Source organism: Artemia franciscana, chromosome 12, assembly GCF_032884065.1.
Source record: "Artemia franciscana chromosome 12, ASM3288406v1, whole genome shotgun sequence".
Lineage (NCBI taxonomy): Eukaryota > Metazoa > Arthropoda > Branchiopoda > Anostraca > Artemiidae > Artemia > Artemia franciscana.
In genome coordinates, this window is record NC_088874.1 from 36,283,312 (window position 1) to 36,300,381 (window position 17,070).

The following is a 17,070-nucleotide window of genomic DNA, read 5'->3' on the forward strand; positions in this document are numbered from 1 at the left end:
GTAAAGTGCGAGGCTGAGTTGGGGGCAAACCCCCTCGTATACGTAACAATTTTTGTTCGTTTGTTTGAATGTTGGTCCTTACTTTCAGTTGAAAAAACTTTTTTTTAATTTAATTTCTGATTTTTTTTTTTAATAATGCCAGTAAATTCACTGAAATATCCTCTGACAATTTATTAATTTAAAAATTTACCCCGGACTATTACCCTTAACACCACGTGTAAAATTGAGCCAGTACAGAGAAAGCAAGACTTAACGAAATTTCGTATAGGAATTCTGGCAAATTCCCCCAGAATACAATTGCCCCTGAAAAGCTAACCCCGTAAAATTCTCCCCATACAAAGTCTCCCCAGCAAAAAATTCGTCCTCCCCTCCCCACCCAAGAAATGTATACATACTTTCCAATAACCAATACTATACGTAGACAATGGGCAAACTTTATAACTTAAAGACCTTTCCCAAGGATGGCAGGTCAGGTGGTTAGGCAGGGGATCATGTTATCTCCAATAACATAGTTATTAGGCCTTTCAACTATGATGAACATAATAGCAATCCTAGAATTTTGATACGACCATTTTGGGGAAAATTTTGGGTATTTAAAAAGGGAACTAGAAATTTTAGTTTCGTTTAAAATGTGTCCTCTCCCCATGATCTAGGCCCACAAGGTTGATACGGTCACCCCTGGAAAAAAATAACGAATAATCACGAAATAACGAAAAAAATCACGAATAATAAGCATTCGTGATCTTTCTTCTGGCAAAAAAAGTACAAAATTTCACATTTTTTCAGATAGGAGTTTGAAACCCCTAGAGTAGGGTTCTCTAATACGCTGAATCTAATGTTATGATGTTCATTAAGATTCTATAAGTTTTAGGAGGTATTTCCTCCTTTTTGTGAAAATGTGACAAATTTTTCGGGCTCGTAGCCTTTGATGAGTAAAACTATGACTTAATAAAACTTATATATTTAAAATCAAGATAAAAATCCAATTCTTTTGATATATCTATTGGTATCAATATTAAGTTTTTTAAAGTTTAGGTTACTATTGAGCAGTGTCGCTATTTACTTACAGTCAGTTACCACGAGCTGTTTGATGCGGCCATAGAAACATACTGTTACTCTGGAACATACTGCTACATGATGGAGTACCTGATATAGGCTAATGATATACCTGATTGGGGACACGTCAAATTCCCTTAGCCTTTAAAGTTCAAAAGGTGGGAGGGGGTGAGAGAATGGGTTCTGCAGTTATCATTACAGAACTCTGTTCGGCAGACCTCCCAGGAAAAAAATGTGAACAGCGTTTTTCATAACGATTTTGTCAAAAATGTTGGATTGAACTCGGGAAATCTTTTCCTTAAAATGTTTACTCAAGTCTGAATCATACGGAATATCAACCCCTAATATTTTTACCCTTCAAAGCATGCTTCAACCGATAGTACCAATGACATTCCTAGTTTCCCTAATAGTATTCACCCGTTTTAATAAAAATAAGATATGTTCTTGGATTAAAGTGTATCCTTTAGTCAACTACCACAAGAAAGCAAGTTATGTAGTAAAACGAATATTAAATATTAAATAATTGAAAACACATTCAAATAAGCTTGTCAAAGAAAGAAAACATTCTCCTGTCAAAAATTTTCCTGTAGACATAAAATTACATACAACAGGAGGCTTTTCTCTAGCACAAATCCTTTGATAAATTTCAACATAAACATTTTAAAGAACATATAACGATCTTACACACTGGCATGCTCAAAGACTTTTCCTTCAATGTGACTTTTTAGATGAGAGGACAAGCCAGATCTTGAAGCAAAAAGTTTTCCACATTTCTCACATTCGAAGGATTTTTCCCCACTATGAGTTCTCTGATGATCAGATAGATGATTTTTTCTCCGGAATTTTTTCCCACATATGCTACATTCAAAAGGTTTTTCTCCTGTATGAGTTTTTTGATGATCAGACAGGAGGAATTTCCTGTGGAATGTTTTCCCACATGTACCACATTCGAAAGGTTTTTCTCCAGTGTGAAATCTTTGATGAAGCGTTAAACATGAATTTGAAATAAAACATTTTTTACAAATATCGCATTCGAAAGGTTTTTCTCCAGTATGAGTTCTTTGATGAAGAGTTAAACGTGAATTTGAAATAAAACATTTGTTACATACATCACACATGAAAGGTTTGTCTCCAATATGATATCTTTGATGATTAGATAAACCAGAAGTTGAAGAAAAACATTTCTTACATGCATCACACTCGAAAGGTTTTTCTCCGGTATGAATTCTTTGATGTATAGATAGGTTGATTTTTTGGCGGAATGGTTTCTCACATATATCACAGACAAAAGGTTTTTCACTAGTATGAGTATTTTGATGACGAGATAAATTGGCCCTTGACGTAAGACGCTTTTTACATATATCACATTCGAAAGCTTTTTCTCCAGTATGAGTTTTTTGATGAATAAATAGGTTGGCTTTTTGGCGGAATGTTTTTTCACAAATATCACATTTGAATGGTTTTTCTCCAGTATGAGTTCTTTGATGATTCGATAGTCCAAGCTTTCTGTGGAATCTTTTCTCACAGATATTACATTCGAACGGTTTTTTTCCTGCACGAGATCTTTGATGGGATAAATTGGTACCTGAAGTGAAAGGTTTCTTACAAACACCACGCTCAATAGGTATTTTCCCGGCATGGATGTTTTGATGATCAGATAGGTGGTCTTTATTGGAAAGAATTTCCTCAAAATTAAAACATTCGATAGGTTTTCCTCCTGTATGAAAAACCTCCTCTTTTGGCATATCGTTTTCTGCGAATAAATATATGTGACTTGGCATAGTGCAACCTGGCGCGGTAGGTAATGCACAACCTTGCTTGCTGATATCATTGTCATACAACGTTGCAATTGGGAGATCTAAAATAATATGAAATAAACTTTTCAAAAAATCCTTAAGTCTTGAATTGTTTTCCAGAACAGATTGGCAAACAAAAATTCTATTATGGTACAAAACTCAGCTTTTGACTTTTTTAACTTTAATTATATTATTTTATTATTATTTTATTATATTGTATATATATTTTATTATTTTATTTTTATATTTATATATTTATTATATTATATTTTATTATTATTTTATTATATATATATATATATATATATATATATATATATATATATATATATATATATATATATATATATATATATATATATATATATGACATTGTTATATTTTATTATTATATTATTTTAACTTGACTTATATTAACTTTAGTGAATATAAAATTAATTTTAGTGACTCTTAACCCCGTTACTTAATTTACAAAAGCCAATGAAGGCTCTGAGAAAAGAAAATTTCTCATATAATAGTTTTATTTCTTTATTCTTTCTTCATTCGGTAATTCAGAATTCTTGGTTGAAAACCAATTCACTTCAGCGTTGGTAAATTACTTGTTGTACAAAAATAACATCAACATTTTTCTAAAAAACCGAAATATCTATGCTGCACAAAATATTTTGCATATTATGAAAAATATCTGCACAATAATATCTATGTGCTATAACGCAGTACCTTCAAATAGGTTAACTATATTTGTCGCTGTGAATTTTTGTATTTTTGTTATAAAATAAAACGGTTTAAATAATTTGACACTATACCCGAAAAATTTGTCAAGGTTGGTAAAAGCAATCGAGGATTTATCTTAAGAGCCAATCACTGATTTATGATAAAGCTCAGTTTAGTCTAATCTTCCAAAGAAACTTTTATTTCATATTTTCCAAATATCTTAGCATATTTTCTAAGTATCGGGAAGACAAACATTTTAGGTAGCATGTGATAGGTTAAATGTGACGCACTCCCTCCTGTTACCCCAAAAATGTGAGACATAATTTTTATTGTTAAAAATAAAGGCGTTTCCTGCGATCAGAAAGCTGATAGCATAAACTATACAGCTTTTAAGGAAATAATACGAGTCAAAACTCATAAACCTATAGCCATCTATAACATAAAAAATATAAAATATGCATTATGCTATATAAAACAGTTTTGATAGTCCTGAATACAAACAATTTCCATCTCTGTCATTCAAATCCAAAGGCTGCATAAAGCCAAAAAGGCTTTCAGAAAAATAATTTTTTTTAATTAGCTAGCCTACATCACTGGTACAACCTCTTTGGGCGGACTCCGCTTTTAATTCAATAAAAGCAAAATATTTATTGAAAAGCTCCGTTTCCATTTCATTTTAAAATCAACCTTGCAAATTGAACCCTACATAATCAACCGTCTCCTTTGGTGACAGTTTTGCCTTTAGATTAAACTAGAGTATTTTTAGAAGCGAATGATTAAACAACAGACATGTACACTGGCATATTATTAAAGTACATTACACTGGGTTAAAAACATTTTTTTTTTTGAAAATTATAAAGGTAACAACTGGGTAACAAAATAATTACTTTTAATGCGTATAATTAAACCCAAGGATAAATATCAAGCTTTGCACCAGATACAAAAGAAAATATGTCATATTCAAAAATTGTAAAAGAGTTCTGATGAGTTCCAAAATGCAGAAAAAAGTTCCAAATAAAACTGAGCTTATCGTTTTGTCCAAGGATTTAATGGGGATACAAAATTGTATATAATTAAAACTATCGGGAATAATTACTGAGTAAATAGTTTCGTTCGAATGCAACCAGTGCACTCAGATGTAAGAACACCTATCTTTCACTCCCCGCCACTATGTCAACGGAAGTTAAAGATGCATCTTCACATTTTGGACACGCAAAAATACAAAGAAGATCAGAACATCTGAATTATACCTTCATCCTCGTCGAAGTTCGACTCCAGCTTAACATGGTCAGGATTATTATGACAATCACCAGAGGTGCCAGGAGAAACAGAAATAAAAGTCACTTCGTTCTCCATTATTAACATAGGATGTATACTTCCAAAAACAGTTTCATCCTTATTTGAGGATGTATCTTCAGCTTCTGCAAAAATCAGACTGAAAATCAAACAAAAACGCTTGCAGCCAAACAAGTCGGTTAGTCATACAGGGTGGGCCAAAAGTCACTGACCCTTTTTATTTTTCAATATCTTTTGTATTTCTTAATATTTTTATTTTCCTAAAAAAAATTAATAAAAATTAATTATGGAGAAATTCATTACCGTATAACGTACACAATTTGTAAAATTTCACTACCAAAATCAAGAGTTTGAAATGGCTTTGAACTGAAATGAGTCAGTGACTTTTGGCCCACCCTGTAAAACATTTAAAATGCTGAACAGTTTTTATATGTTAGCTCGTGGAAGGAGTAAAGGTAAATTGATCATATCAGCATCTAGGCTTCGTAAATATATACAAAATATAAAGAGTAAAGGGTTTGGAACATAAAAAATATTACAAGGATAATGGTCAATTATTGTAATTTCAGTCAGAAAGTTAATTCATCAAGGTTGAAGCGAAAGGTAGTGCTTAGTTAAGAGCTATATAACACAAATCTTAAATTAACACCTATAGTAACACACATATATATAACACCTATAGTAACACAAATCTTAAAACTTGTAGAAAAAAAAACTGTCTAGTCAGAAATCATGGCATTTCAAGATGACATGTGAGCAACTATGTTGATTGACAGGAGTGCTGACTGTTGACTACTATTTGCGTTATATTAATAGTGAAAGTTTGTAAAGAAAACAAATTTATAGGAATTTGAAAAAAGAGCTTCAAAACCCAACAAATGAGCACTGAATGAGAATGGAAAGAGAACCATCGGAATCACAATTGTCATACAAAAGTCCCATTAATAAGACTAGCCTACGTAAATATCATACTAATAAATCAAATTTGCAATGTTTTAAAACTTTTAATTGGATTTTAATATTACATCTAGTCATTCCTCTCCCAGCAGCCTCAGCAGGCGACAATTGACCGCACTTTGAGAAAATCTGCCATCATAAAATAATTCGAATTCAAAACTAATTCAAAACAACAGGTGCTATTTACTTTAATAATTTATTTTAATGTCTCATAAAAATTTCGGAAAAGAGCAAGAATCCTGGTAAGTCTTCTGTTTCTTTTCCACACTAAAGGGGTCTGAAACATTACAGGGGTGTTGGAATTGACAATAAAAACTTTGCTTTTAGCCCCATATTGCTCAATGGTGTTGTTCAAAACAATTACTTTAATCATCAGGCATTCCGTAATTAGAGCAAAATCCAATACCGTGCTAAAATTCCGCTTGATTTTTGTTCATATTTTGAGACAATGAGTCATCAAACTCATAGACATAATAATTTTTAAAAACAGAAACAATTTTTTTAAGAAATCTATCTTGTTGTTGTTTCCTTTTTTGGCAATTTAATATTGTGCTCTAGGCAATTTGTTACATTTATTTTAGAGCAGGATTCTTTTTTAAGGAGCCGAACTCCTTTAATATACTCATTGAATAGTTTATCTAATAAACGTTTTAGATGATATTAAATAAAAAAAAAAATCTACAAAAAGTTAGGAACAACATTAAAATTCAGCTTAATCATCGTTAAGATTTTGGGACAAATTTAGCCGAATAGTAATTTTAGAGATTCAATCAAAATTTGAAAATTTTTAGGAATTTTATCTTGTTATTCATTGCTTCCTTTTTTGGCAATTTATAAGAATTTGCTCTCTGCAAATTTGTTACACTTATTTTAGGACAGGATTCTTTTTGTAAGGAGCCAAACTCATTTAATATACTCACCGAATAATTTATTGAATAAACGTTTTATACATTATTAAATTAAAAAAAATCTACAAAAAGTAAAGAGTAGCATTAAAAATTCATTTTGGTCATTGTTAAAATTTTGGGACAAACTTAACCGCACAATAATTTTATAAATTAAATCAAATATTTAACAATTTTGAGGAATTGTTTATATTGTTGTTGATTGTTTCCTTTTTTGGCATTTTATAAGCTTTTACTACTACTTCTACTAATAACTCACTGCGGCACCAAGCTGCTTGAGGCCAACACAGCTACGCACGCTCCTCATCCAACCTAATCTATTCAAGGCCTCCCTCTTTATGCCCTCCCAGGAAGTTCCCATTTCCTTTAAATCTTTATTTATGACATCCTCCCAACCCAGACAAGGATGACCTGCTTTCCGTGTAGCCCCAGACGGTTGAATAAAAAGGACAATCTTCGGGAATCTGTCATCCTTCACTGCTCCCACCGTCTTTACTAATAGTAATACCAAGATAAGTGAAGCTGCCGACCTGATCAATCTTTTCGTTACCCAACGTTATCTTTTCATCTTCACTTATTCCTAGTCTTAGTGACTTAGTCTACTTCACATTAATTTTCAAGCCTATTCTAGCACCCTGAACTCGCAAAACCCCTAAAAATTCATTCATTTTGCTCACACTTATAATTTAAGTCCAGGAGCGTTTTTCCTCCCATTTGATTCCATGGTCTCCAATTGGCTTTCCTGTGCTCCTTAGGACAAAGTCCATCAAAACGATCCATATAAAGGGGGATAGAACACAACCCTGCTTAACTCCTGATTTAATACAAAACCAGTTGCTAGCCTCATTTCCTAACTTAACCGCAGCAATATTATTCTCGTACATAGCACAAATCACTTTAATGTATTTTTCTGGTATACCATATAAGGATAAGACCTTTGCTAACGCTCTTCTATCAACAGAATCGAAAGCTTGCTCATAATCGATAAAACTGAGGACCAAAGGTGTTTGACAACAAAGGGACTTCTCAATTATTAACCTAAGAGTGAAAACTTGATCGACACATACTCTAGCTTTCCTAAAACCGCACTATTCTTCCCTTAAAACTTTGTCTACAGTATCTCTCAGTCAAAAAGTATCATATTACTCAGTAATTTGCTACCTACAGAGACCAGACTAATGCCTCGATAATTACGACACTCACTCTTGTCACCTTTCTTATACAGTGGTTTAATTAAGGTTTTCCTAAAATCAATGGGTACTCCCCCTTTTTCATAAATCATGTTCATAATCTTCAGTAGCTTATTCCTAACCTCAGAGCCACCATATTTAAGAAACTCATTAATCATACTATCAGCACCTGGAGCCTTATTTTTTTTAATCCTTTTAGTACTGTCGCTAATTCTTCCTCACTAAACAAATCTTCCTTCACATCCAAGGTATCACAAACTTTTTCATTTTTATCTATATCTTTTCCTGCAACTGTATCTCGGTTTAGCACATTCTCAAAATGTTCCACCCATCTTTCTTTAACTTTATCCTTAGCATTTTAGATGATATTAAATAAAAATGAAAACTACAAAAAGTAAGGAGCAAATTTAAACATTCAACTTGATCATCGTTCAAATTTTTGTGCAAATTTAGCCGCATAGTAATTTTAGAGATTCCATCAAATTTTTGACAATTTTTTGAAATTTCATCTTGTTGGTTTTTTCCTTTTTTGGCAATTTATGAGCTTTTGCCCTTTGGAAATTTGTTACATTTATTTTAAAACAGGATTTTTTTTTTTAAGGAGCCAGACTCCTTTAATATACCCATTAAATAGTTTATCTAATAAACGCATTAGATGATATTAAATAAAAAAAGTCTATAGAAAGAAAGGAACAACACTAAAAATTTAGCTTGATCATTGTTGAAATTTTGGGACAAATTTAGTCGCATAGTAATTTTAGAGATCCTATAATGAAAGCTGTTTCCAATCAAATTTTTGAAAATTTTTATCTAGTTGTTGATTGATTCTTTTTTTGCCATTTTAGAAGCTTTTACTCTCTGAAAATTTGTTACATTCATTTTAGAACAGGATTTTTTTTTAAGGAGCCAGACTCCTTTAATATACTCATTAAATAGTTTATCTAATAAACGCATTAGATGATATTAAATAAAAAAAGTCTATAGAAAGAAAGGAACAACACTAAAAATTAAGCTTAATCATTGTTGAAATTTTGGGACAAATTTAGTCGCATAGTAATTTTAGAGATCCTATAATGAAAGCCGTTTCCAATCAAATTTTTGAAAATTTTTATCTAGTTGTTGATTGATTCTTTTTTTGCCATTTTAGAAGCTTTTACTCTCTGAAAATTTGTTACATTCATTTTAGAACAGGATTTTTTTTTTTAAGGAGCCAGACTCCTTTAATATGAATTCTCATTGAATAGTTTATCTGATACACACCTTAGAAGATGTTAAATTAAATGAAAACAAGTTTTTTCTACTGAAAGTAAGGATAAACATTAAAACTCTAAACGAACATATTCTGTATAATAGTTTGGTAATTATTCCGTAAATGCGTTTCCCCCTCCTATATACGCCTCTATTCACGTTAAAGTTTTTTCAGTACTTAAAAAGTTCTTATTTTAATTAAACAGCCTTTGTATTTCAAGAATCATTCTTAAGGAATTAGACCAACAAGTTAAACTTCAGTCATAAAGACTAAAGTTTCCCCATCATATGCAGAATAATTTCTTTTCCTTTTAAATTTTAATTTCGCTTCTTAACTTCAGTAGAAAAAGCTTGCTTTTATTAAATTCAGTTTTTATCGTTTTTCAAACAGAAATCCACCCCTCCAATGAAATACCCCCATAGTAAGTCCCCCATTGGGAAATCACCCCGGATAATTCCATCCTTGCTGCAAATTCCCCCGAGAATATTTCTTGCGGATTAATCAATTTGAAAAATACGCCTTAGCATATTTCATTTGAATTTCTTTTATATTTAATTTCTGGTCTTTTTTAAGGTCATGACGGAATCCCCCCAAAGTAGACATTTTTTCCAATAACCACTTCCCTCCAAGAAAGTTTCTCTTGCAGAGAACTCCTGGTGATAATTCTCCCATGAAGAATTTCCCCAGAGAATTCCAACTCTGCTGAAAATCTCCCCGTATAGCATAATATAATGTATAAGTATAATAGAAAGAATGTAAAGAGTATAATAGAAAGATTTATATAAATAGATAAAACATGAGACAGGAGAGTAAAATTCTCTGACATGCTGAACTGGATGGGGCAATTTTCACTTTTGGGAGATTATTTCCACCTTTTTTGAAAATCAACAAAGTTTTCTCAGGCTAATAATTTTTATGGGCAAGATTAAACTTAATGAATCTTACATATTTAAATCAGCATAACAAGCCAAATATTTAATAAAATATAGTATGTATAATGTAGTCTGTCAGTATTGTTTATATCATTTGAAAAAAAGAGTAATTTTATAACAAAAGTACATGATGTCTTTAAACTAAAACAAACCCGTCTTGCATGGGAGGAACTTTGAATCTCTCCCCTACACAGAGAAATTTTAGTAAAACATAGTATATGCTTTATTAAGAGTATAATTAGTATCTGCAATAACAAAGAAGAAGCAAAAATAAGAAGAAAAAAGAAACTACAGAACACAAAATTACATAAATTTGAATAGACTAAATTAATCAATCAAATTAAATAGACTCTAATAAAATGATAGAGTATATAAGACAAATAAATAAATTAAAAAGATAAAAATAGCTTTTAAGAAGCCAAAGAATGTTTCTTCTGTCTTTTCTTCTTCTTCTTCTTAATCTTTCTTCTTCTTAATTCTAAGCAAAGAAGATACTTTAGAGTAAAGAGCTGGAGAGCTTGGAAAAGGGATAAATTTTGACAGACACAAGTTTTATTGACAAAGACCGAAGTGCTAGAAATACATTAAAACATTAACTCTTAAAAAAATTTAATTACTTATTTGGATAGTAACCATTTATCAAATCCCTTGAAAGCACTAAAAAATAAAGTAAATCAATAATAGTTGGGTTATACAGTTTGTTTAATATAGTTTTGGAGTTAAAGTAGCAGAAATGTGTGGGGAATGGTATCAAATCTCTTAATTTTTAAACAAAAGAAGCACAAATTAGCAGCAAATTGGCTCAACCACATTAGTACCAATTACCTTGCTTAACAGCAGTGATGTCAGGCAGCATGCATGTTTCCATAATTGACCAATTGAGTCAAATACACAGTCAGTCTCTCTTGACTGTTCCTAGTGGTAAAAGAAATCACAGTTATTCTCTTTTGACTCTACCCAGTGGTTAGAAATCTCAAAGATCTAAATGATTAATGAATTATTACATGGTATTAAATGATAAAATTATGTGGTACTTTATTTATCATTATTATATGGTACCATATCTTCAACAGAGATGAAAGAGTAAAAAACTTAAAAAATAATTGAGAGATACAAACATAAAAAGTGTAGAATGTGAAAAGTTAACATTCAAGACCAATTTATTCACAATCTGATTTCCATAGCAACTACTGGCAATAAAAATAATTCTTTTGTAAATAGACTGGATTTTTTCCACCCAAGATCAACCTTTTGTAAATCTCAAGTTCCTATACAAATTTTAGAACTTAAAATAAAAAAGACAAATGGAAAAAAAATCTTTTGAACAGATCACATACTAGTATATAGTACTTATTACTTGCTATATACAGTGCTGTTCACTTAGTACACAAATTTGTTTATTTATCTGGTCCTATTGCACCAATGTGTTTTTAGAAGTCAGTTGGCTTCATTTAGAACATTTTAACAAAATGTTGCCACCTTACAAGCAGCCCAGACTGAACTGGCATGCTTTAATAAGTGCCAGTAGGGAAAGGGGTGCAACTGGGGAACCTCTTTTCTGTTGGAAAAAGGAAGACCATATATTGGAAACTAAGCTGCTGTGTATTTGCTCCACTTTGTCTTTGGGTTTTTAACCTGCTCTGTCTTTGAGCAGTGAAAGATTTATTTTGAAATTAAACCTCATTTCAAAGTCATTATGCAGTAGAAAAGCACCAGATAACTTGCATAGTTTGATTTTCATTAATGTTGTTACAACAAACATGCTGAATGTTAGATATACTGGAAAAAGAGCAAACCCATCCCATGCACAAAATTATTTTAAACCCTACAAAATGGAAAATGATTTACAACACCAGGGTTTCTCACTTATTTATTAATAGACAATAATTTAAATTATTCCTTAATTAATTTATCTATCTAACAGAACTAATGAATCGATTACTTCATCAACTGATCTAACTATGTTTTGTTTAGTAAAAAAAAAAGAGTCATTTTGGGGCATTCCATGTCAAATCAACACACTTTAGAATAAAATACTGCATTATGTGTCAGTTCAACACAGTGACCCTGCATCATCATCTTCGAATTTGATGAACTTTGGCAGAGTGATAGACCCCTATGAGAAACTCCCAAAACCGAAATTTTAGGTTTTTTGCTGAACTGGTGTCCAAGATATGGGTCATTGAACATTGACCCAAACTGCCCAATTTATGCCAACCGGCCAATGATTAAATTGCTGTATCTCAGCTCCTATTGCACCTAGAAACAATAGTAGAATACCAAATAAAAGCTATTTGAAAGTTCTTTCTGAGTAAAGCATTTAGAAACAGTATTTTTAATTAACCAGCAAAATATGAGCAAATGTAATCTAGTAGCCCTCACCTGGGTCAGTTTGTCCAAACAGAATTTTATGTGCTTTTTTCCATACAAAGCTCTCATTGTTCTAAACAACTGGTGAAAATTTCAGAGTGGGATCTCCAAGGGTTTTTTTGTTATGATTTTTTTGAATGACAACCCATGGTACTGGGACATGTCCGAGTACATACCACAAGTGGTATGTAGTGGGACATGTCCCAGTACTATGGGTGGTCATTCAAAAAAGTCACAACAAAAAAAACCTTGGAGATCTCAATCTGAAATTTTCACCGGTTGTTTAAAACAATAAGAGCTTTGTACATAAAAGAGCTTTATATATAAGCTTTGGATAAAAGCAGATAAAATTCTGTTTGGACAAACTGACCCAGGTGAGGGTTACTAGATTACATTTGCTTATATTTTGCTGGTTAATAAAAATAACTATTTCTAAATGCTTTATTCAGAAAGAACTTTCAAATAGCTTTCATTTGGTATTTTACTTTTGTTTCTAGGTGCAATAAAAGCTGAGATACAGCAGTTTAACTGTCAACCAGTTGGCATAAATCAGGCAGTTTGGGCTGATGTTCAATGACCCATATCTCGGACACCGGTTAAGCGAAAAACATAAAATTTTGGTTTTGGGAGTTTCTCATAGGGGTCTATCACTCTAGTTCATCAAATTCGAAGATGATGATGCAGGGTCACTGTGTTGAACTGACACAGAATGCCCCTTTTGTAAAAAAAAACATCTTGTAGAATGGATGATATTGAAATTGATATTTATTTGAAATCACTGTTAATCATAAACCCAGATGGGCCAATGAGATGGATAAAACATAAATTTGACATCAAAAGTACAAAATGGTTTTGAACAAAAATTCATATGAAACTGGCTCAAGAAAACAGCAGTGAATAAACATTTACTGTCCCTCCCTTGTCTCCAAACCCAATCCTACCCCAGGACCACTTTTGTGAATTTTAGGCTAAGCTTGATTGAAACCTATTGATGCATAAAACATTATTCTATCCCAGCAGAAAATTGACTAATTGAATGAGAGAAAATCTAAAATTGGCTGACTATCTGAAAAAATAAAAAGAGGGACTCAGTTTGGTTTTACCCCTGTTAATCTCAGAAGCAAATCAAGCACTAAGCTGGGAGGGCCCAGATATTTTCAAGACTGTAAAATTTTAACATCAGAAATTTTGACAGAATGGAATTTTCATTACCTCTAGGACCATACCTAATTTTCCAATGAATAAACAATGAATAATGAACAACAGCATAGAATGAATAAACATTCATTGAATATTAGGTTAAACAATAAGTCAGGCAATAGGCCCAGAATTAGAGAAAAAATCACACATCAAAACAAAGTAAAAATCTTACAAAAAACAATAAAACAAGTAAATTAATAAACAAATTAAGAAATTAATAAAAACAAAAAGAAATAAACACCAATAAAAAAGAAAGAACTGGTATGGATAATAAAGAAGGAAACTGTCGGAATGTTTCAATAATTACTTATGTCATGTACAGGTTAGTAATAATAAAAAATAAATAAAAATAGGATGTGGTGATAAACTAAAACAAATGCTTAAAAATATGAACAAGGCATAAAGCCAAACAACAGCTCTTCAGATGGTAAAAAAAAACATAGCATCTGAAAGTAAAACTTGCAATTTTAATTTTTTCAATTGTTCTTTCATCTGAAATACTATAAGAAATGTAGCCATAAGCATTTCTTTTGCTATACAGAAAGCACCCATGAAGTTTGACAGCTATGGTTTTATCAGGTGGACCCTGATATAAAAATCTCTTATCTGTTCTGTATTATCTGTTAAGTTTTGACAGAATCAACTATATTTTGACAGGGCCTGTTGATATCTGTCAAAAATGTCAACAATGTTACTACAAGACATCTGGAGCTCCTTTTGTGTCAAAACAGGAAACTGACTGAAGTGACTGTTCTTGTTTCATCTAGGTGTCCTGGATATACTGAGCACATATCTCATCATCAAATGGCTTCAAGAGATGGTGCTCTAAGTCAAGGCTAAGCAGAGTTATCATGTTTTGTGGGAAAATTTCAAAAAAGCTTCCAAAATTACACAGTCAAATCATTGGTACCTTTAACATAGGTTTTTCTACATCCATTGGATTGTTAATGCAAAATTACTGAAAAATAGACAAAGATAGGAAAAAACAGAAAATGTGAATCATTAGTAGGCTACTTACTGCATATTATAAAATAAGAATTTATCTTTTTTTTGTTAAGTTGCTTTATATAGCCCAGGGATGTTACCATTCTTGTTACTAATTACTAATGATGTTACTAATCTTGCTTGTTACCATTACATTTAATTTCCTGGCATAATTAAGGCAAGATTGCAACATCACAAATAGTGTGTTGTCTAGCAGAGAGATAAAGAATTTTGAATGTACAGTTATCCAGCAAATAATCAGCAAATCCAAATTATAGAAACAGAAGGTGACTGCACTAGGAAAGCTGCAGTTGTGGGACTGCATAAAAATGCAAGATAAAACTGCAGTCACTATAGTAAAGTAAGTTTGCCTCACCATTAAACTAAGAATGACTGACTTATGTAGATAAAAAGTACTTTTCAAAGTATGAGAATCTCTTAAATAATTATAAGTGAAATACTTAGTGCCCATTTAATGAAGATAAAATTTTGAAGCAGAATATTAATATATGTGATATCAGGAATGCAACCAAAAGTAGAGGCATAGTTTGCTATGCAGAAGGGGGGCCACTGCCCATCCCACACCTTGATTTGCCCCCACCCAAGACCTCAGTTTGCCCCCCCCCCTCTAGCTGAAATTTAGTTTCTTCCAAAATCTTCTCAAAAATAAAATAAAACTACATAGATCAAGCATCAACAGAAACACATCATTTTTTGGAATGTATTTACCTTTATAATAGTATAAACAACATTTATAGTACCAAACAGAACCTTTTGGCTACCAAATGGCTTAGTTTTTACTCTCATTTTTACTTGATTTAAGAAAATTGGCTTCAACTTTGCACCCCTCCCTCTACCAAGATTTAGAAAAAACAACTAAAAGTAATTGAATTATTAAACTCCCATAAAGAAAATATTAGGCACTAATTTAAGGTTAGGCATGTAGACCTAATTTAAGTTAAGCATGCATCATTAACAGTTTGTAACAGTCTTATAGAGGCAGCTGGGAGTTAGTTTTGAGTGAGCTAAGTTTGGCTTTTAGACTCAAATCAGTTTAAATTAAACACAAGTACCATTAAGGATTTATAAACAGCAGCACAAGGATTGGCCCTTATGATTTGTCAGTGCAGTAATATTATTGATTGGAGCCATTAAGCACTATTTGCCAGTGTGAATTTAGAACCAGTTATATGATAGAAATGATGCACCAAAGTTTTAAATTGAAGTATACAGCAGCCTATTCTATGTAAGTACCTTAATAAAATCCATATTATAAAGCTTTTGTGTATATTACTAAATCCCAGCAGTAGCCTCTGTGACTCCATTTACTCCCAGGGAATCATTAGAACCAGAGTATAATCCTTAAAATGACCATATAATAGTCCTTGCTAGGCTTTGTGGTTATGATGCTTGATATGTGTTTCTTTGGTAAAATTCTAGTTCATTGACTTCTTGCTATCTTAGAAAGGGTTTAGGTTAGGAAAATGAAACTTTCAGGGATGAATCTACAGACTAAAGAATGTCCAGGGAAGGTATTTTGAAGCAACTACCTCCACTTCTTCTTCCTCTAGAGGGCCCTGACCTTTGATGACCTTTAAAAATATGGGTGTCATAAAAGTGAAACCTTGCAATTTAGATCTTCTGCTTAATTGAAGTACAATATAGTTGTTTTCAGCTTCATAAGTTTGCTCAATTCTATTTTATAAGGTTTTAAAGATATACAAATACAGTTCCAAAATTTTGAAAAAAAAACAAACCCTTTCCAAGATAGCAAGAAGCCAATTAACTAGAATTTTACCATTTCTTGCAAAGTCTAGAAAGGTCAGCAAGAAATGAAGGCTAGTCTTGGTTCAATAGACCCATAAGTTGCATCTTGCCCATTTTAACAAAGAGGTTTTAAATTAACACATTTCTGTCACAATAATGCATGTCCTTCCTGACAAACTAACATTAACCATACACCCCCCCCCCCTCCAGAACAAGCATCGCTTGATGTATTTAGCCTAGTTTGCTTGATTACAAGTATATACCTAGCCTATATTTGACTTTAAGAGGGAGTGGAAATAAATACAAATAAAGACACTTTTGGAATAGTGAGGTGGATGAAAAAGTAACAATTCTTTTTCTTCTTCAATAATTGCACATACTTATAATCTTCTTCTTCTTCTTTATCAGCAGGCGGTGGCTTTTCAGTCGAGACTATTCAGCCCTTTTCCTTTTGTCTCACTCTGGAGAGATGGGCAGAGCTGCGGAGTTGGTTTGTCCTTATTTATCTTGTATCTGCTCAAGTTTCTTGCAGTAGATCTTTTCATACTAGGAGTTGAATTATAAGAGAATATATATTGAGTTCTGTGTACAAGTATGGTCAGCAAGACTCTTGGCCGATAGTGAAATTTTGTGGTGTTTGAAGCATTCTAACCT

At 32.0% G+C, this 17,070-nt stretch overlaps 1 protein-coding gene across 3 annotated transcripts; it reads right to left on the bottom strand.

Moving 5' to 3' along the window:
* Positions 1-1,545: 1,545 nt before the first annotated feature.
* LOC136034057 (zinc finger protein OZF-like) lies at positions 1,546-16,788 on the bottom strand. Of its 3 annotated transcripts, none has more exons than XM_065715169.1 (4): positions 16,680-16,788; positions 10,921-11,010; positions 4,817-4,987; positions 1,546-2,914 (listed from the first exon to the last, which is right to left on the bottom strand). In XM_065715169.1, the coding sequence occupies exons 2-4, from the start codon at positions 10,961-10,963 to the stop codon at positions 1,737-1,739; spliced, it is 1,392 nt and encodes a 463-aa protein (XP_065571241.1). In that variant the 5' UTR covers positions 10,964-11,010; positions 16,680-16,788; the 3' UTR covers positions 1,546-1,736. The 3 variants fall into 3 exon arrangements, with proteins under 3 accessions (XP_065571241.1, XP_065571244.1, XP_065571243.1); XM_065715172.1 differs by having other exon boundaries at positions 16,721-16,780; XM_065715171.1 differs by having other exon boundaries at positions 16,733-16,774.
* Between the last annotated feature and the right edge of the window lie 282 nt (positions 16,789-17,070).